Source organism: Brachyhypopomus gauderio, chromosome 20, assembly GCF_052324685.1.
Source record: "Brachyhypopomus gauderio isolate BG-103 chromosome 20, BGAUD_0.2, whole genome shotgun sequence".
NCBI lineage: Eukaryota > Metazoa > Chordata > Actinopteri > Gymnotiformes > Hypopomidae > Brachyhypopomus > Brachyhypopomus gauderio.
The window spans coordinates 2,252,203-2,275,818 of NC_135230.1; the positions used below are offsets into that span (position 1 = coordinate 2,252,203).

The following is a 23,616-nucleotide window of genomic DNA, read 5'->3' on the forward strand; positions in this document are numbered from 1 at the left end:
TACTGCTACCACTACCACCACCCCATCAACATCCTCTGAAGCAACTACCACTACCAGCACTATCCCCTCCACTACAACCACACCATCAACAACCTCTACTGCTACAAGCACTACTCTGACCACTACCAGCACCCCATCAACAACCTCTACTGTGACTACCACTACCATCGCCCCATCTACATCCTCTGCTGCTACTACAAGTACCAGCACTACTCCTACCACTACCACAACCCCATCAACAACCTCTGAAGCAACTACCACTACAGGCACTACTCCTACCACAACCACCACCCCATCAACAAGCTCTACTACTATTACCACTACCAGCACTACTCCAAACACTACCACTACATCTACATCCTCTGCAGCTACTACCCCTACTAGCACTACTCCTTCCACTACCAGCACCCCATCAACAACCTCTATTGTGACTACCACTACCAGTATCACTCCAACCACCACCACAACCCCATCAACAACTTCTACTACTACTACCACTACCAGCACTACTCCAAACACTACCACCACTACATCTACATCCTCTGCAGCTACTACCCCTACTAGCACTACTCCTACCACTACCACCACCCCATCAACAACCCCTGAAGCAACTACCACTACCAGCACTCCTCCTACCACTACCACCACCCCATCAACAACCTCTACTGCTACGACCACTACCAGCATTACTCCAACCATTACCAGCAACCCATCAACAACCTCTACTGCTACTACCACTACTAGCACTACACCAACCACTACCACCACACCATCAACAACCTCTGAAGCAACTACCACTACCAGCACTATCCCCTCCTCTACAACCACACCATCAACAACCTCTACTGCTACAAGCACTACCAGCACTACTCTAACCGGTACCACCACCCCATCAACAACCTCTCAAGCAACTACCACTACTAGCACTACTCCTACCACTACCACCAGCCCATCACCAATCTTGCCTGCTACTACCACTATGAGCCCTTCTCCTACCACTACCACCACCCCATCAACAACCTCTACTGCTACTACCACTACTAGCACTACTCCTACCACTACCACCACCCCATCTACATCCTCTGCTGCTACTACAAGTACTAGCACTACTCCAACCACTTCCACAACCCCATCAACAACCTCTGAATCAACTACCATTACGAGCACTACTGCTACCACTACCACCACCCCATCAACATCCTCTGAAGCAACTACCACTACCAGCACTATCCCCTCCACTACAACCACACCATCAACAACCTCTACTGCTACAAGCACTACTCTGACAACTACCAGCACCCCATCAACAACCTCTACTGTGACTACCACTACCATCACCCCATCTACATCCTCTGCTGCTACTACAAGTACCAGCATTACTCCTACCACTACCACAACCCCATCAACAACCTCTGAAGCAACTACCACTACAGGCACTACTCCTACCACAACCACCACCCCATCAACAAGCTCTACTACTATTACCACTACCAGCACTACTCCAAACACTACCACTACATCTACATCCTCTGCTGCTACTACAAGTACTAGCACTACTCCTACCACTACCACAACCCCATCAACAACCTCTGAAGCAACTACCACTACAGGCACTACTCCTACCACAACCACCACCCCATCAACAAGCTCTACTACTATTACCACTACCAGCACTACTCCAAACACTACCACTACATCTACATCCTCTGCAGCTACTACCCCTACTAGCACTACTCCTTCCACTACCAGCACCCCATCAACAACCTCTATTGTGACTACCACTACCAGTATCACTCCAACCACCACCACAACCCCATCAACAACTTCTACTACTACTACCACTACCAGCACTACTCCAAACACTACCACCACTACATCTACATCCTCTGCAGCTACTACCCCTACTAGCACTACTCCTACCACTACCACCACCCCATCAACAACCCCTGAAGCAACTACCACTACCAGCACTCCTCCTACCACTACCACCACCCCATCAACAACCTCTACTGCTACGACCACTACCAGCATTACTCCAACCATTACCAGCAACCCATCAACAACCTCTACTGCTACTACCACTACTAGCACTACACCAACCACTACCACCACACCATCAACAACCTCTGAAGCAACTACCACTACCAGCACTATCCCCTCCTCTACAACCACACCATCAACAACCTCTACTGCTACAAGCACTACCAGCACTACTCTAACCGGTACCACCACCCCATCAACAACCTCTCAAGCAACTACCACTACTAGCACTACTCCTACCACTACCACCAGCCCATCACCAATCTTGCCTGCTACTACCACTATGAGCCCTTCTCCTACCACTACCACCACCCCATCAACAACCTCTACTGCTACTACCACTACTAGCACTACTCCTACCACTACCACCACCCCATCTACATCCTCTGCTGCTACTACAAGTACTAGCACTACTCCAACCACTTCCACAACCCCATCAACAACCTCTGAATCAACTACCATTACGAGCACTACTGCTACCACTACCACCACCCCATCAACATCCTCTGAAGCAACTACCACTACCAGCACTATCCCCTCCACTACAACCACACCATCAACAACCTCTACTGCTACAAGCACTACTCTGACAACTACCAGCACCCCATCAACAACCTCTACTGTGACTACCACTACCATCACCCCATCTACATCCTCTGCTGCTACTACAAGTACCAGCACTACTCCTACCACTACCACAACCCCATCAACAACCTCTGAAGCAACTACCACTACAGGCACTACTCCTACCACAACCACCACCCCATCAACAAGCTCTACTACTATTACCACTACCAGCACTACTCCAAACACTACCACTACATCTACACCCTCTGCTGCTACTACAAGTACTAGCACTACTCCTACCACTACCACAACCCCATCAACAACCTCTGAAGCAACTACCACTACAGGCACTACTCCTACCACAACCACCACCCCATCAACAAGCTCTACTACTATTACCACTACCAGCACTACTCCAAACACTACCACTACATCTACATCCTCTGCAGCTACTACCCCTACTAGCACTACTCCTTCCACTACCAGCACCCCATCAACAACCTCTATTGTGACTACCACTACCAGTATCACTCCAACCACCACCACAACCCCATCAACAACTTCTACTACTACTACCACTACCAGCACTACTCCAAACACTACCACCACTACATCTACATCCTCTGCAGCTACTACCCCTACTAGCACTACTCCTACCACTACCACCACCCCATCAACAACCCCTGAAGCAACTACCACTACCAGCACTCCTCCTACCACTACCACCACCCCATCAACAACCTCTACTGCTACTACCACTACCAGCATTACTCCAACCATTACCAGCAACCCATCAACAACCTCTACTGCTACTACCACTACTAGCACTACACCAACCACTACCACCACACCATCAACAACCTCTGAAGCAACTACCACTACCAGCACTATCCCCTCCTCTACAACCACACCATCAACAACCTCTACTGCTACAAGCACTACCAGCACTACTCTAACCGGTACCACCACCCCATCAACAACCTCTCAAGCAACTACCACTACTAGCATTACTCCTACCACTACCACCAGCCCATCACCAATCTTGCCTGCTACTACCACTATGAGCCCTTCTCCTACCACTACCACCACCCCATCAACAACCTCTACTGCTACTACCACTACTAGCACTACTCCTACCACTACCAACACCCCATCTACATCCTCTGCTGCTACTACAAGTACTAGCACTACTCCAACCACTTCCACAACCCCATCAACAACCTCTGAATCAAGTACCATTACGAGCACTACTGCTACCACTACCACCACCCCATCACCAATCTCTCCTGCTACTACCACTATGAGCCATACCACAACCCCATCAACAACCTCTGAAGCAACTACCACTACCAGCACTATCCCCTCCACTACAACCACACCATCAACAACCTCTACTGCTACAAGCACTACTCTGACCACTACCAGCACCCCATCAACAACCTCTACTGTGACTACCACTACCATCACCCCATCTACATTCTCTGCTGCTACTACAAGTACTAGCACTACTCCTACCACTACCACAACCCCATCAACAACCTCTGAAGCAACTACCACTACAGGCACTACTCCTACCACAACCACCACCCCATCAACAAGCTCTACTACTATTACCACTACCAGCACTACTCCAAACACTACCACTACATCTACATCCTCTGCAGCTACTACCCCTACTAGCACTACTCCTACCACTACCACCACCCAATCAACAACCCCTGAAGCAACTACCACTACCAGCACTATTCCTTCCACTACCAGCACCCCATCAAGAACCTCTATTGTGACTACCACTACCAGTATCACTCCAACCACCACCACAACCCCATCAACAACTTCTACTACTACTACCACTACCAGCACTACTCCAAACACTACCACCACTACATCTACATCCTCTGCAGCTACTACCCCTACTAGCACTACTCCTACCACTACCACCACCCCATCAACAACCCCTGAAGCAACTACCACTACCAGCACTCCTCCTACCACTACCACCACCCCATCAACAACCTCTACTGCTACTACCACTACCAGCATTACTCCAACCATTACCAGCAACCCATCAACAACCTCTACTGCTACTACCACTACTAGCACTACACCAACCACTACCACCACACCATCAACAACCTCTGAAGCAACTACCACTACCAGCACTATCCCCTCCTCTACAACCACACCATCAACAACCTCTACTGCTACAAGCACTACCAGCACTACTCTAACCGGTACCACCACCCCATCAACAACCTCTCAAGCAACTACCACTACTAGCACTACTCCTACCACTACCACCAGCCCATCACCAATCTTGCCTGCTACTACCACTATGAGCCCTTCTCCTACCACTACCACCACCCCATCAACAACCTCTACTGCTACTACCACTACTAGCACTACTCCTACCACTACCACCACCCCATCTACATCCTCTGCTGCTACTACAAGTACTAGCACTACTCCAACCACTTCCACAACCCCATCAACAACCTCTGAATCAAGTACCATTACGAGCACTACTGCTACCACTACCACCACCCCATCACCAATCTCTCCTGCTACTACCACTATGAGCCATACCACAACCCCATCAACAACCTCTGAAGCAACTACCACTACCAGCACTATCCCCTCCACTACAACCACACCATCAACAACCTCTACTGCTACAAGCACTACTCTGACCACTACCAGCACCCCATCAACAACCTCTACTGTGACTACCACTACCATCACCCCATCTACATCCTCTGCTGCTACTACAAGTACTAGCACTACTCCTACCACTACCACAACCCCATCAACAACCTCTGAAGCAACTACCACTACAGGCACTACTCCTACCACAACCACCACCCCATCAACAAGCTCTACTACTATTACCACTACCAGCACTACTCCAAACACTACCACTACATCTACATCCTCTGCAGCTACTACCCCTACTAGCACTACTCCTACCACTACCACCACCCCATCAACAACCCCTGAAGCAACTACCACTACCAGCACTATTCCTTCCACTACCAGCACCCCATCAACAACCTCTATTGTGACTACCACTACCAGTACCACTCCAACCACCACCACAACCCCATCAACAACTTCTACTACTACTACCACTACCAGCACTACTCCAAACACTACCACCACTACATCTACATCCTCTGCAGCTACTACCCCTACTAGCACTACTCCTACCACTACCACCACCCCATCAACAACCCCTGAAGCAACTACCACTACAAGCACTCCTCCTACCACTACCACCACCCCATCAACAACCTCTACTGCTACTACCACTACCAGCATTACTCCAACCATTACCAGCAACCCATCAACAACCTCTACTGCTACTACCACTACTAGCACTACACCAACCACTACCACCACACCATCAACAACCTCTGAAGCAACTACCACTACCAGCACTATCCCCTCCTCTACAACCACACCATCAACAACCTCTACTGCTACAAGCACTACCAGCACTACTCTAACCGGTACCACCACCCCATCAACAACCTCTCAAGCAACTACCACTACTAGCACTACTCCTACCACTACCACCAGCCCATCACCAATCTTGCCTGCTACTACCACTATGAGCCCTTCTCCTACTACTACCACCACCCCATCAACAACCTCTACTGCTACTACCCCTACTAGCACTACTCCTACCACTACCACCACCCCATCAACAACCCCTGAAGCAACTACCACTACCAGCACTATTCCTTCCACTACCAGCACCCCATCAACAACCTCTATTGTGACTACCACTACCAGTACCACTCCAACCACCACCACAACCCCATCAACAACTTCTACTACTACTACCACTACCAGCACTACTCCAAACACTACCACCACTACATCTACATCCTCTGCAGCTACTACCCCTACTAGCACTACTCCTACCACTACCACCACCCCATCAACAACCCCTGAAGCAACTACCACTACAAGCACTCCTCCTACCACTACCACCACCCCATCAACAACCTCTACTGCTACTACCACTACCAGCATTACTCCAACCATTACCAGCAACCCATCAACAACCTCTACTGCTACTACCACTACTAGCACTACACCAACCACTACCACCACACCATCAACAACCTCTGAAGCAACTACCACTACCAGCACTATCCCCTCCTCTACAACCACACCATCAACAACCTCTACTGCTACAAGCACTACCAGCACTACTCTAACCGGTACCACCACCCCATCAACAACCTCTCAAGCAACTACCACTACTAGCACTACTCCTACCACTACCACCAGCCCATCACCAATCTTGCCTGCTACTACCACTATGAGCCCTTCTCCTACTACTACCACCACCCCATCAACAACCTCTACTGCTACTACCCCTACTAGCACTACTCCTACCACTACCACCACCCCATCAACAACCCCTGAAGCAACTACCACTACCAGCACTATTCCTTCCACTACCAGCACCCCATCAACAACCTCTATTGTGAATACCACTACCAGTACCACTCCAACCACCACCACAACCCCATCAACAACTTCTACTACTACTACCACTACCAGCACTATCCCCTCCACTACAACCACACCATCAACAACCTCTACTGCTACAAGCACTACTCTGACCACTACCAGCACCCCATCAACAACCTCTACTGTGACTACCACTACCATCACCCCATCTACATCCTCTGCTGCTACTACAAGTACTAGCACTACACCAACCACTACCACCACACCATCAACAACCTCTGAAGCAACTACCACTACCAGCACTATCCCCTCCTCTACAACCACACCATCAACAACCTCTACTGCTACAAGCACTACCAGCACTACTCTAACCAGTACCACCACCCCATCAACAACCTCTCAAGCAACTACCACTACTAGCACTACTCCTACCACTACCACCAGCCCATCACCAATCTTGCCTGCTACTACCACTATGAGCCCTTCTCCTACTACTACCACCACCCCATCAACAACCTCTACTGCTACTACCCCTACTAGCACTACTCCTACCACTACCACCACCCCATCAACAACCCCTGAAGCAACTACCACTACCAGCACTATTCCTTCCACTACCAGCACCCCATCAACAACCTCTATTGTGAATACCACTACCAGTACCACTCCAACCACCACCACAACCCCATCAACAACTTCTACTACTACTACCACTACCAGCACTATCCCCTCCACTACAACCACACCATCAACAACCTCTACTGCTACAAGCACTACTCTGACCACTACCAGCACCCCATCAACAACCTCTACTGTGACTACCACTACCATCACCCCATCTACATCCTCTGCTGCTACTACAAGTACTAGCACTACTCCCACCACTACCACAACCCCATCAACAACCTCTGAAGCAACTACCACTACAGGCACTACTCCTACCACAACCACCACCCCATCAACAAGCTCTACTACTATTACCACTACCAGCACTACTCCAAACACTACCACTACATCTACATCCTCTGCTGCTACTACAAGTACTAGCACTACTCCTACCACTACCACAACCCCATCAACAACCTCTGAAGCAACTACCACTACAGGCACTACTCCTACCACAACCACCACCCCATCAACAAGCTCTACTACTATTACCACTACCAGCACTACTCCAAACACTACCACTACATCTACATCCTCTGCAGCTACTACCCCTACTAGCACTACTCCTACCACTACCACCACCCCATCAACAACCCCTGAAGCAACTACCACTACCAGCACTATTCCTTCCACTACCAGCACCCCATCAAGAACCTCTATTGTGACTACCACTACCAGTATCACTCCAACCACCACCACAACCCCATCAACATCTTCTACTACTACTACCACTACCAGCACTACTCCAAACACTACCACCACTACATCTACATCCTCTGCAGCTACTACCCCTACTAGCACTACTCCTACCACTACCACCACCCCATCAACAACCCCTGAAGCAACTACCACTACCAGCACTCCTCCTACCACTACCACCACCCCATCAACAACCTCTACTGCTACTACCACTACCAGCATTACTCCAACCATTACCAGCAACCCATCAACAACCTCTACTGCTACTACCACTACTAGCACTACACCAACCACTACCACCACACCATCAACAACCTCTGAAGCAACTACCACTACCAGCACTATCCCCTCCTCTACAACCACACCATCAACAACCTCTACTGCTTCAAGCACTACCAGCACTACTCTAACCGGTACCACCACCTCATCAACAACCTCTCAAGCAACTACCACTACTAGCACTACTCCTACCACTACCACCAGCCCATCACCAATCTTGCCTGCTACTACCACTATGAGCCCTTCTCCTACCACTACCACCACCCCATCAACAACCTCTACTGCTACTACCACTACTAGCACTACTCCTACCACTACCACCACCCCATCTACATCCTCTGCTGCTACTACAAGTACTAGCACTACTCCAACCACTTCCACAACCCCATCAACAACCTCTGAATCAAGTACCATTACGAGCACTACTGCTACCACTACCACCACCCCATCACCAATCTCTCCTGCTACTACCACTATGAGCCATACCACAACCCCATCAACAACCTCTGAAGCAACTACCACTACCAGCACTATCCCCTCCACTACAACCACACCATCAACAACCTCTACTGCTACAAGCACTACTCTGACCACTACCAGCACCCCATCAACAACCTCTACTGTGACTACCACTACCATCACCCCATCTACATTCTCTGCTGCTACTACAAGTACTAGCACTACTCCTACCACTACCACAACCCCATCAACAACCTCTGAAGCAACTACCACTACAGGCACTACTCCTACCACAACCACCACCCCATCAACAAGCTCTAATACTATTACCACTACCAGCACTACTCCAAACACTACCACTACATCTACATCCTCTGCAGCTACTACCCCTACTAGCACTACTCCTACCACTACCACCACCCCATCAACAACCCCTGAAGCAACTACCACTACCAGCACTATTCCTTCCACTACCAGCACCCCATCAACAACCTCTATTGTGACTACCACTACCAGTACCACTCCAACCACCACCACAACCCCATCAACAACTTCTACTACTACTACCACTACCAGCACTACTCCAAACACTACCACCACTACATCTACATCCTCTGCAGCTACTACCCCTACTAGCACTACTCCTACCACTACCACCACCCCATCAACAACCCCTGAAGCAACTACCACTACCAGCACTCCTCCTACCACTACCACCACCCCATCAACAACCTCTACTGCTACTACCACTACCAGCATTACTCCAACCATTACCAGCAACCCATCAACAACCTCTACTGCTACTACCACTACTAGCACTACACCAACCACTACCACCACACCATCAACAACCTCTGAAGCAACTACCACTACCAGCACTATCCCCTCCTCTACAACCACACCATCAACAACCTCTACTGCTACAAGCACTACCAGCACTACTCTAACCGGTACCACCACCCCATCAACAACCTCTCAAGCAACTACCACTACTAGCACTACTCCTACCACTACCACCAGCCCATCACCAATCTTGCCTGCTACTACCACTATGAGCCCTTCTCCTACCACTACCACCACCCCATCAACAACCTCTACTGCTACTACCACTACCAGCACTCCTCCTACCACTACCACCACCCCATCAACAACCTCTACTGCTACTACCACTACCAGCATTACTCCAACCATTACCAGCAACCCATCAACAACCTCTACTGCTACTACCACTACTAGCACTACACCAACCACTACCACCACACCATCAACAACCTCTGAAGCAACTACCACTACCAGCACTATCCCCTCCTCTACAACCACACCATCAACAACCTCTACTGCTACAAGCACTACCAGCACTACTCTAACCGGTACCACCACCCCATCAACAACCTCTCAAGCAACTACCACTACTAGCACTACTCCTACCACTACCACCAGCCCATCACCAATCTTGCCTGCTACTACCACTATGAGCCCTTCTCCTACCACTACCACCACCCCATCAACAACCTCTACTGCTACTACCACTACTAGCACTACTCCTACCACTACCACCACCCCATCTACATCCTCTGCTGCTACTACAAGTACTAGCACCACTCCAACCACTTCCACAACCCCATCAACAACCTCTGAATCAAGTACCATTACGAGCACTACTGCTACCACTACCACCACTACCACCACCCCATCACCAATCTCTCCTGCTACTACCACTATGAGCCATACCACAACCCCATCAACAACCTCTGAAGCAACTACCACTACCAGCACTATCCCCTCCACTACAACCACACCATCAACAACCTCTACTGCTACAAGCACTACTCTGACCACTACCAGCACCCCATCAACAACCTCTACTGTGACTACCACTACCATCACCCCATCTACATCCTCTGCTGCTACTACAAGTACTAGCACTACTCCTACCACTACCACAACCCCATCAACAACCTCTGAAGCAACTACCACTACAGGCACTACTCCTACCACAACCACCACCCCATCAACAAGCTCTACTACTATTACCACTACCAGCACTACTCCAAACCCTACCACTACATCTACATCCTCTGCAGCTACTACCCCTACTAGCACTACTCCTACCACTACCACCACCCCATCAACAACCCCTGAAGCAACTACCACTACCAGCACTATTCCTTCCACTACCAGCACCCCATCAACAACCTCTATTGTGACTACCACTACCAGTACCACTCCAACCACCACAACAACCCCATCAACAACTTCTACTACTACTACCACTACCAGCACTACTCCAAACACTACCACCACTACATCTACATCCTCTGCAGCTACTACCCCTACTAGCACTACTCCTACCACTACCACCACCCCATCAACAACCCCTGAAGCAACCACCACTACAAGCACTCCTCCTACCACTACCACCACCCCATCAACAACCTCTACTGCTACTACCACTACCAGCATTACTCCAACCATTACCAGCAACCCATCAACAACCTCTACTGCTACTACCACTACTAGCACTACACCAACCACTACCACCACACCATCAACAACCTCTGAAGCAACTACCACTACCAGCACTATCCCGTCCTCTACAACCACACCATCAACAACCTCTACTGCTACAAGCACTACCAGCACTACTCTAACCGGTACCACCACCCCATCAACAACCTCTCAAGCAACTACCACTACTAGCACTACTCCTACCACTACCACCAGCCCATCACCAATCTTGCCTGCTACTACCACTATGAGCCCTTCTCCTACTACTACCACCACCCCATCAACAACCTCTACTGCTACTACCCCTACTAGCACTACTCCTACCACTACCACCACCCCATCAACAACCCCTGAAGCAACTACCACTACCAGCACTATTCCTTCCACTACCAGCACCCCATCAACAACCTCTATTGTGACTACCACTACCAGTACCACTCCAACCACCACCACAACCCCATCAACAACTTCTACTACTACTACCACTACCAGCACTACTCCAAACACTACCACCACTACATCTACATCCTCTGCAGCTACTACCCCTACTAGCACTACTCCTACCACTACCACCACCCCATCAACAACCCCTGAAGCAACTACCACTACAAGCACTCCTCCTACCACTGCCACCACCCCATCAACAACCTCTACTGCTACTACCACTACCAGCATTACTCCAACCATTACCAGCAACCCATCAACAACCTCTACTGCTACTACCACTACTAGCACTACACCAACCACTACCACCACACCATCAACAACCTCTGAAGCAACTACCACTACCAGCACTATCCCCTCCTCTACAACCACACCATCAACAACCTCTACTGCTACAAGCACTACCAGCACTACTCTAACCGGTACCACCACCCCATCAACAACCTCTCAAGCAACTACCACTACTAGCACTACTCCTACCACTACCACCAGCCCATCACCAATCTTGCCTGCTACTACCACTATGAGCCCTTCTCCTACTACTACCACCACCCCATCAACAACCTCTACTGCTACTACCCCTACTAGCACTACTCCTACCACTACCACCACCCCATCAACAACCCCTGAAGCAACTACCACTACCAGCACTATTCCTTCCACTACCAGCACCCCATCAACAACCTCTATTGTGAATACCACTACCAGTACCACTCCAACCACCACCACAACCCCATCAACAACTTCTACTACTACTACCACTACCAGCACTATCCCCTCCACTACAACCACACCATCAACAACCTCTACTGCTACAAGCACTACTCTGACCACTACCAGCACCCCATCAACAACCTCTACTGTGACTACCACTACCATCACCCCATCTACATCCTCTGCTGCTACTACAAGTACTAGCACTACACCAACCACTACCACCACACCATCAACAACCTCTGAAGCAACTACCACTACCAGCACTATCCCCTCCTCTACAACCACACCATCAACAACCTCTACTGCTACAAGCACTACCAGCACTACTCTAACCGGTACCACCACCCCATCAACAACCTCTCAAGCAACTACCACTACTAGCACTACTCCTACCACTACCACCAGCCCATCACCAATCTTGCCTGCTACTACCACTATGAGCCCTTCTCCTACTACTACCACCACCCCATCAACAACCTCTACTGCTACTACCCCTACTAGCACTACTCCTACCACTACCACCACCCCATCAACAACCCCTGAAGCAACTACCACTACCAGCACTATTCCTTCCACTACCAGCACCCCATCAACAACCTCTATTGTGAATACCACTACCAGTACCACTCCAACCACCACCACAACCCCATCAACAACTTCTACTACTACTACCACTACCAGCACTATCCCCTCCACTACAACCACACCATCAACAACCTCTACTGCTACAAGCACTACTCTGACCACTACCAGCACCCCATCAACAACCTCTACTGTGACTACCACTACCATCACCCCATCTACATCCTCTGCTGCTACTACAAGTACTAGCACTACACCAACCACTACCACCACACCATCAACAACCTCTGAAGCAACTACCACTACCAGCACTATCCCCTCCTCTACAACCACACCATCAACAACCTCTACTGCTACAAGCACTACCAGCACTACTCTAACCGGTACCACCACCCCATCAACAACCTCTCAAGCAACTACCACTACTAGCACTACTCCTACCACTACCACCAGCCCATCACCAATCTTGCCTGCTACTACCACTATGAGCCCTTCTCCTACTACTACCACCACCCCATCAACAACCTCTACTGCTACTACCCCTACTAGCACTACTCCTACCACTACCACCACCCCATCAACAACCCCTGAAGCAACTACCACTACCAGCACTATTCCTTCCACTACCAGCACCCCATCAACAACCTCTATTGTGACTACCACTACCAGTACCACTCCAACCACCACCACAACCCCATCAACAACCTCTACTGCTACTACCACTACTAGCACTACTCCTACCACTACCACCACCCCATCTACATCCTCTGCTGCTACTACAAGTACTAGCACTACTCCAACCACTTCCACAACCCCATCAACAACCTCTGAATCAAGTACCATTACGAGCACTACTGCTACCACTACCACCACCCCATCACCAATCTCTCCTGCTACTACCACTATGAGCCATACCACAACCCCATCAACAACCTCTGAAGCAACTACCACTACCAGCACTATCCCCTCCACTACAACCACACCATCAACAACCTCTACTGCTACAAGCACTACTCTGACCACTACCAGCACCCCATCAACAACCTCTACTGTGACTACCACTACCATCACCCCATCTACATTCTCTGCTGCTACTACAAGTACTAGCACTACTCCTACCACTACCACAACCCCATCAACAACCTCTGAAGCAACTACCACTACAGGCACTACTCCTACCACAACCACCACCCCATCAACAAGCTCTAATACTATTACCACTACCAGCACTACTCCAAACACTACCACTACATCTACATCCTCTGCAGCTACTACCCCTACTAGCACTACTCCTACCACTACCACCACCCCATCAACAACCCCTGAAGCAACTACCACTACCAGCACTATTCCTTCCACTACCAGCACCCCATCAACAACCTCTATTGTGACTACCACTACCAGTACCACTCCAACCACCACCACAACCCCATCAACAACTTCTACTACTACTACCACTACCAGCACTACTCCAAACACTACCACCACTACATCTACATCCTCTGCAGCTACTACCCCTACTAGCACTACTCCTACCACTACCACCACCCCATCAACAACCCCTGAAGCAACTACCACTACAAGCACTCCTCCTACCACTACCACCACCCCATCAACAACCTCTACTGCTACTACCACTACCAGCATTACTCCAACCATTACCAGCAACCCATCAACAACCTCTACTGCTACTACCACTACTAGCACTACACCAACCACTACCACCACACCATCAACAACCTCTGAAGCAACTACCACTACCAGCACTATCCCCTCCTCTACAACCACACCATCAACAACCTCTACTGCTACAAGCACTACCAGCACTACTCTAACCGGTACCACCACCCCATCAACAACCTCTCAAGCAACTACCACTACTAGCACTACTCCTACCACTACCACCAGCCCATCACCAATCTTGCCTGCTACTACCACTATGAGCCCTTCTCCTACTACTACCACCACCCCATCAACAACCTCTACTGCTACTACCCCTACTAGCACTACTCCTACCACTACCACCACCCCATCAACAAACCCTGAAGCAACTACCACTACCAGCACTATTCCTTCCACTACCAGCACCCCATCAACAACCTCTATTGTGAATACCACTACCAGTACCACTCCAACCACCACCACAACCCCATCAACAACTTCTACTACTACTACCACTACCAGCACTATCCCCTCCACTACAACCACACCATCAACAACCTCTACTGCTACAAGCACTACTCTGACCACTACCAGCACCCCATCAACAACCTCTACTGTGACTACCACTACCATCACCCCATCTACATCCTCTGCTGCTACTACAAGTACTAGCACTACTCCTACCACTACCACAACCCCATCAACAACCTCTGAAGCAACTACCACTACAGGCACTACTCCTACCACAACCACCACCCCATCAACAAGCTCTACTACTATTACCACTACCAGCACTACTCCAAACACTACCACTACATCTACATCCTCTGCAGCTACTACCCCTACTAGCACTACTCCTACCACTACCACCACCCCATCAACAACCCCTGAAGCAACTACCACTACCAGCACTATTCCTTCCACTACCAGCACCCCATCAACAACCTCTATTGTGACTACCACTACCAGTACCACTCCAACCACCACCACAACCCCATCAACAACTTCTACTACTACTACCACTACCAGCACTACTCCAAACACTACCACCACTACATCTACATCCTCTGCAGCTACTACCCCTACTAGCACTACTCCTACCACTACCACCACCCCATCAACAACCCCTGAAGCAACTACCACTACCAGCACTCCTCCTACCACTACCACCACCCCATCAACAACCTCTACTGCTACTACCACTACCAGCATTACTCCAACCATTACCAGCAACCCATCAACAACCTCTACTGCTACTACCACTACTAGCACTACACCAACCACTACCACCACACCATCAACAACCTCTGAAGCAACTACCACTACCAGCACTATCCCCTCCTCTACAACCACACCATCAACAACCTCTACTGCTACAAGCACTACCAGCACTACTCTAACCGGTACCACCACCCCATCAACAACCTCTCAAGCAACTACCACTACTAGCACTACTCCTACCACTACCACCAGCCCATCACCAATCTTGCCTGCTACTACCACTATGAGCCCTTCTCCTACCACTACCACCACCCCATCAACAACCTCTACTGCTACTACCACTACTAGCACTACTCCTACCACTACCACCACCCCATCTACATCCTCTGTTGCTACTCCAAGTACTAGCACTACTCCAACCACTTCCACAACCCCATCAACAACCTCTGAATCAACTACCATTACGAGCACTACTGCTACCACTACCACCACCCCATCAACATCCTCTGAAGCAACTACCACTACCAGCACTATCCCCTCCACTACAACCACACCATCAACAACCTCTACTGCTACAAGCACTACTCTGACCACTACCAGCACCCCATCAACAACCTCTACTGTGACTACCACTACCATCACCCCATCTACATCCTCTGCTGCTACTACAAGTACCAGCACTACTCCTACCACTACCACAACCCCATCAACAACCTCTGAAGCAACTACCACTACAGGCACTACTCCTACCACAACCACCACCCCATCAACAAGCTCTACTACTATTACCACTACCAGCACTACTGCAAACACTACCACTACATCTACATCCTCTGCTGCTACTACAAGTACTAGCACTACTCCTACCACTACCACAACCCCATCAACAACCTCTGAAGCAACTACCACTACAGGCACTACTCCTACCACAACCACCACCCCATCAACAAGCTCTACTACTATTACCACTACCAGCACTACTCCAAACACTACCACTACATCTACATCCTCTGCAGCTACTACCCCTACTAGCACTACTCCTACCACTACCACCACCCCATCAACAACCCCTGAAGCAACTACCACTACCAGCACTATTCCTTCCACTACCAGCACCCCATCAACAACCTCTATTGTGACTACCACTACCAGTATCACTCCAACCACCACCACAACCCCATCAACAACTTCTACTACTACTACCACTACCAGCACTACTCCAAACACTACCACCACTACATCTACATCCTCTGCAGCTACTACCCCTACTAGCACTACTCCTACCACTACCACCACCCCATCAACAACCCCTGAAGCAACTACCACTACCAGCACTCCTCCTACCACTACCACCACCCCATCAACAACCTCTACTGCTACTACCACTACCAGCATTACTCCAACCATTACCAGCAACCCATCAACAACCTCTACTGCTACTACCACTACTAGCACTACACCAACCACTACCACCACACCATCAACAACCTCTGAAGCAACTACCACTACCAGCACTATCCACTCCTCTACAACCACACCATCAACAACCTCTACTGCTACAAGCACTACCAGCACTACTCTAACCGGTACCACCACCCCATCAACAACCTCTCAAGCAACTGCCACTACTAGCACTACTCCTACCACTACCACCAGCCCATCACCAATCTTGCCTGCTACTACCACTATGAGCCCTTCTCCTACCACTACCACCACCCCATCAACAACCTCTACTGCTACTACCACTACTAGCACTACTCCTACCATTACCACCACCCCATCTACATCCTCTGCTGCTACTACAAGTACTAGCACTACTCCAACCACTTCCACAACCCCATCAACAACCTCTGAATCAACTACCATTACGAGCACTACTGCTACCACTACCACCACCCCATCACCAATCTCTCCTGCTACTACCACTATGAGCCATACCACCACCCCATCAACAACCTCTGAAGCAACTACCACTACCAGCACTATCCCCTCCACTACAACCACACCATCAACAACCTCTACTGCTACAAGCACTACTCTGACCACTACCAGCACCCCATCAACAACCTCTACTGTGACTACCACTACCATCACCCCATCTACATCCTCTGCTGCTACTACAAGTACTAGCACTACTCCTACCACTACCACAACCCCATCAACAACCTCTGAAGCAACTACCACTACAGGCACTACTCCTACCACCACCACAACCCCATCAACAACTTCTACTACTACTACCACTACCAGCACTACTCCAAACACTACCACCACTACATCTACATCCTCTGCAGCTACTACCCCTACTAGCACTACTCCTACCACTACCACCACCCCATCAACAACCCCTGAAGCAACTACCACTACCAGCACTCCTCCTACCACTACCACCACCCCATCAACAACCTCTACTGCTACTACCACTACCAGCATTACTCCAACCATTACCAGCAACCCATCAACAACCTCTACTGCTACTACCACTACTAGCACTACACCAACCACTACCACCACACCATCAACAACCTCTGAAGCAACTACCACTACCAGCACTATCCCCTCCTCTACAACCACACCATCAACAACCTCTACTGCTACAAGCACTACCAGCACTACTCTAACCGGTACCACCACCCCATCAACAACCTCTCAAGCAACTACCACTACTAGCACTACTCCTACCACTACCACCAGCCCATCACCAATCTTGCCTGCTACTACCACTATGAGCCCTTCTCCTACCACTACCACCACCCCATCAACAACCTCTACTGCTACTACCACTACTAGCACTACTCCTACCACTACCACCACCCCATCTACATCCTCTGCTGCTACTACAAGTACTAGCACTACTCCTACCACTACCACAACCCCATCAACAACCTCTGAAGCAACTACCACTACAGGCACTACTCCTACCACAACCACCACCTCATCAACAACCTCTATTGTGACTACCACTACCAGTACCACTCCAACCACCACCACAACCCCATCAACAACTTCTACTACTACTACCACTACCAGCACTACTCCAAACACTACCACCACTACATCTACATCCTCTGCAGCTACTACCCCTACTAGCACTACTCCTACCACTACCACCACCCCATCAACAACCCCTGAAGCAACTACCACCACCAGCACTCCTCCTACCACTACCACCACCCCATCAACAACCTCTACTGCTACTACCACTACCAGCATTACTCCAACCATTACCAGCAACCCATCAACAACCTCTACTACTACTACCACAACTAGCACTACACCAACCACTACCACCACACCATCAACAACCTCTGAAGCAACTACCACTACCAGCACTATCCCCTCCTCTACAACCACACCATCAACAACCTCTACTGCTACAAGCACTACCAGCACTACTCTAACCGGTACCACCACCCCATCAACAACCTCTCAAGCAACTACCACTACTAGCACTACTCCTACCACTACCACCACCCCATCACCAAACTTGCCTGCTACTACCACTATGAGCCCTTCTCCTACCACTACCACCACCCCATCAACAACCTCTACTGCTACTACCACTACTAGCACTACTGCTACCACTACCACTACCCCATCTACATCCTCTGCTGCTACTAAAAGTACTAGCACTACTCCAACCACTTCCACAACCCCATCAACAACCTCTGAATCAACTACCATTACGAGCACTACTGCTACCACTACCACCACCCCATCAACAACCTCTATTGTGACTACCACTACCATTACCACTCCAACCACCACCACAACCCCATCAACAACTTCTACTACTACTACCACTACCAGCACTACTCCAAACACTACCACCACTACATCTACATCCTCTGCAGCTACTACCCCTACTAGCACTACTCCTACCACTACCACCACCCCATCAACAACCCCTGAAGCAACTACCACTACCAGCACTCCTCCTACCACTACCACCACCCCATCAACAACCTCTACTGCTACTACCACTACCAGCATTACTCCAACCATTACCAGCAACCCATCAACAACCTCTACTGCTACTACCACTACTTGCACTACACCAACCACTACCACCACACCATCAACAACCTCTAAAGCAACTACCACTACCAGCACTATCCCCTCCTCTACAACCACACCATCAACAACCTCTACTGCTACAAGCACTACCAGCACTACTCTAACCGGTACCACCACCCCATCAACAACCTCTCAAGCAACTACCACTACTAGCACTACTCCTACCACTACCACCACCCCATCACCATACTTGCCTGCTACTACCACTATGAGCCCTTCTCCTACCACTACCACCACCCCATCAACAACCTCTACTGCTACTACCACTACTAGCACTACTCCTACCACTACCACCAGCCCATCACCAATCTTGCCTGCTACTACCACTATGAGCCCTTCTCCTACCACTACCACCACCCCATCAACAACCTCTACTGCTACTACCACTACTAGCACTACTCCTACCACTACCACCACCCCATCTACATCCTCTGCTGCTACTACAAGTACTAGCACTACTCCAACCACTTCCACAACCCCATCAACAACCTCTGAATCAACTACCATTACGAGCACTACTGCTACCACTACCACCACCCCATCAACATCCTCTGAAGCAACTACCACTACCAGCACTATCCTCTCCACTACAACCACACCATCAACAACCTCTACTGCTACAAGCACTACTCTGACAACTACCAGCACCCCATCAACAACCTCTACTGTGACTACCACTACCATCACCCCATCTACATCCTCTGCTGCTACTACAAGTACCAGCACTACTCCTACCACTACCACAACCCCATCAACAACCTCTGAAGCAACTACCACTACAGGCACTACTCCTACCACAACCACCACCCCATCAACAAGCTCTACTACTATTACCACTACCAGCACTACTCCAAACACTACCACTACATCTACATCCTCTGCTGCTACTACAAGTACTAGCACTACTCCTACCACTACCACAACCCCATCAACAACCTCTGAAGCAACTACCACTACAGGCACTACTCCTACCACAACCACCACCCCATCAACAAGCTCTACTACTATTACCACTACCAGCACTACTCCAAACACTACCACTACATCTACATCCTCTGCAGCTACTACCCCTACTAGCACTACTCCTTCCACTACCAGCACCCCATCAACAACCTCTATTGTGACTACCACTACCAGTATCACTCCAACCACCACCACAACCCCATCAACAACTTCTACTACTACTACCACTACCAGCACTACTCCAAACACTACCACCACTACATCTACATCCTCTGCAGCTACTACCCCTACTAGCACTACTCCTACCACTACCACCACCCCATCAACAACCCCTGAAGCAACTACCACTACCAGCACTCCTCCTACCACTACCACCACCCCATCAACAACCTCTACTGCTACGACCACTACCAGCATTACTCCAACCATTACCAGCAACCCATCAACAACCTCTACTGCTACTACCACTACTAGCACTACACCAACCACTACCACCACACCATCAACAACCTCTGAAGCAACTACCACTACCAGCACTATCCCCTCCTCTACAACCACACCATCAACAACCTCTACTGCTACAAGCACTACCAGCACTACTCTAACCGGTACCATCACCCCATCAACAACCTCTCAAGCAACTACCACTACTAGCACTACTCCTACCACTACCACCAGCCCATCACCAATCTTGCCTGCTACTACCACTATGAGCCCTTCTCCTACCACTACCACCACCCCATCAACAACCTCTACTGCTACTACCACTACTAGCACTACTCCTACCACTACCACCACCCCATCTACATCCTCTCCTGCTACTACAAGTACTAGCACTACTCCAACCACTTCCACAACCCCATCAACAACCTCTGAATCAACTACCATTACGAGCACTACTGCTACCACTACCACCACCCCATCAACATCCTCTGAAGCAACTACCACTACCAGCACTATCCCCTCCACTACAACCACACCATCAACAACCTCTACTGCTACAAGCACTACTCTGACAACTACCAGCACCCCATCAACAACCTCTACTGTGACTACCACTACCATCACCCCATCTACATCCTCTGCTGCTACTACAAGTACCAGCACTACTCCTACCACTACCACAACCCCATCAACAACCTCTGAAGCAACTACCACTACAGGCACTACTCCTACCACAACCACCACCCCATCAACAAGCTCTACTACTATTACCACTACCAGCACTACTCCAAACACTACCACTACATCTACACCCTCTGCTGCTACTACAAGTACTAGCACTACTCCTACCACTACCACAACCCCATCAACAACCTCTGAAGCAACTACCACTACAGGCACTACTCCTACCACAACCACCACCCCATCAACAAGCTCTACTACTATTACCACTACCAGCACTACTCCAAACACTACCACTACATCTACATCCTCTGCAGCTACTACCCCTACTAGCACTACTCCTTCCACTACCAGCACCCCATCAACAACCTCTATTGTGACTACCACTACCAGTATCACTCCAACCACCACCACAACCCCATCAACAACTTCTACTACTACTACCACTACCAGCACTACTCCAAACACTACCACCACTACATCTACATCCTCTGCAGCTACTACCCCTACTAGCACTACTCCTACCACTACCACCACCCCATCAACAACCCCTGAAGCAACTACCACTACCAGCACTCCTCCTACCACTACCACCACCCCATCAACAACCTCTACTGCTACTACCACTACCAGCATTACTCCAACCATTACCAGCAACCCATCAACAACCTCTACTGCTACTACCACTACTAGCACTACACCAACCACTACCACCACACCATCAACAACCTCTGAAGCAACTACCACTACCAGCACTATCCCCTCCTCTACAACCACACCATCAACAACCTCTACTGCTACAAGCACTACCAGCACTACTCTAACCGGTACCACCACCCCATCAACAACCTCTCAAGCAACTACCACTACTAGCACTACTCCTACCACTACCACCACCCCATCACCAATCTTGCCTGCTACTACCACTATGAGCCCTTCTCCTACCACTACCACCACCCCATCAACATCCTCTGAAGCAACTACCACTACCAGCACTATCCCCTCCACTACAACCACACCATCAACAACCTCTACTGCTACAAGCACTACTCTGACCACTACCAGCACCCCATCAACAACCTCTACTGTGACTACCACTACCATCACCCCATCTACATCCTC

At 49.7% G+C, this 23,616-nt stretch overlaps 3 protein-coding genes across 3 annotated transcripts in view; all 3 read left to right on the forward strand.

Annotated features, from left to right (window-relative positions):
* LOC143484595 (uncharacterized) overlaps positions 1-2,327 on the forward strand; it is a 23,391-nt gene extending 21,064 nt beyond the window's left edge. The window contains exons 8-9 of the mRNA XM_076983405.1: positions 445-2,048; positions 2,293-2,327. Coding sequence (XP_076839520.1) covers positions 445-2,048; positions 2,293-2,327 — 1,639 coding nt within the window. The remainder of the gene's footprint in view (positions 1-444; positions 2,049-2,292) is intronic.
* LOC143484596 (uncharacterized) lies at positions 2,324-8,867 on the forward strand. Its single transcript, XM_076983407.1, has 6 exons — positions 2,324-2,888; positions 3,237-3,839; positions 4,155-4,667; positions 4,752-6,905; positions 7,047-7,121; positions 8,848-8,867. The coding sequence occupies exons 1-6, from the start codon at positions 2,324-2,326 to the stop codon at positions 8,865-8,867; spliced, it is 3,930 nt and encodes a 1,309-aa protein (XP_076839522.1).
* Positions 8,868-8,971: 104 nt separating this feature from the next.
* The window catches only part of LOC143484597 (uncharacterized), a gene marked incomplete at its 3' end in the record, with an annotated part of 52,776 nt that continues 38,131 nt past the window's right edge, over positions 8,972-23,616 (forward strand). The window contains exons 1-10 of the mRNA XM_076983408.1: positions 8,972-9,155; positions 9,474-9,971; positions 11,340-11,918; positions 13,410-13,484; positions 15,015-15,839; positions 16,371-16,452; positions 16,969-17,644; positions 18,173-20,852; positions 21,102-21,803; positions 22,008-22,643. Of these exons, the coding sequence (XP_076839523.1) occupies positions 8,972-9,155; positions 9,474-9,971; positions 11,340-11,918; positions 13,410-13,484; positions 15,015-15,839; positions 16,371-16,452; positions 16,969-17,644; positions 18,173-20,852; positions 21,102-21,803; positions 22,008-22,643 (6,937 nt within the window). The remainder of the gene's footprint in view (positions 9,156-9,473; positions 9,972-11,339; positions 11,919-13,409; positions 13,485-15,014; positions 15,840-16,370; positions 16,453-16,968; positions 17,645-18,172; positions 20,853-21,101; positions 21,804-22,007; positions 22,644-23,616) is intronic.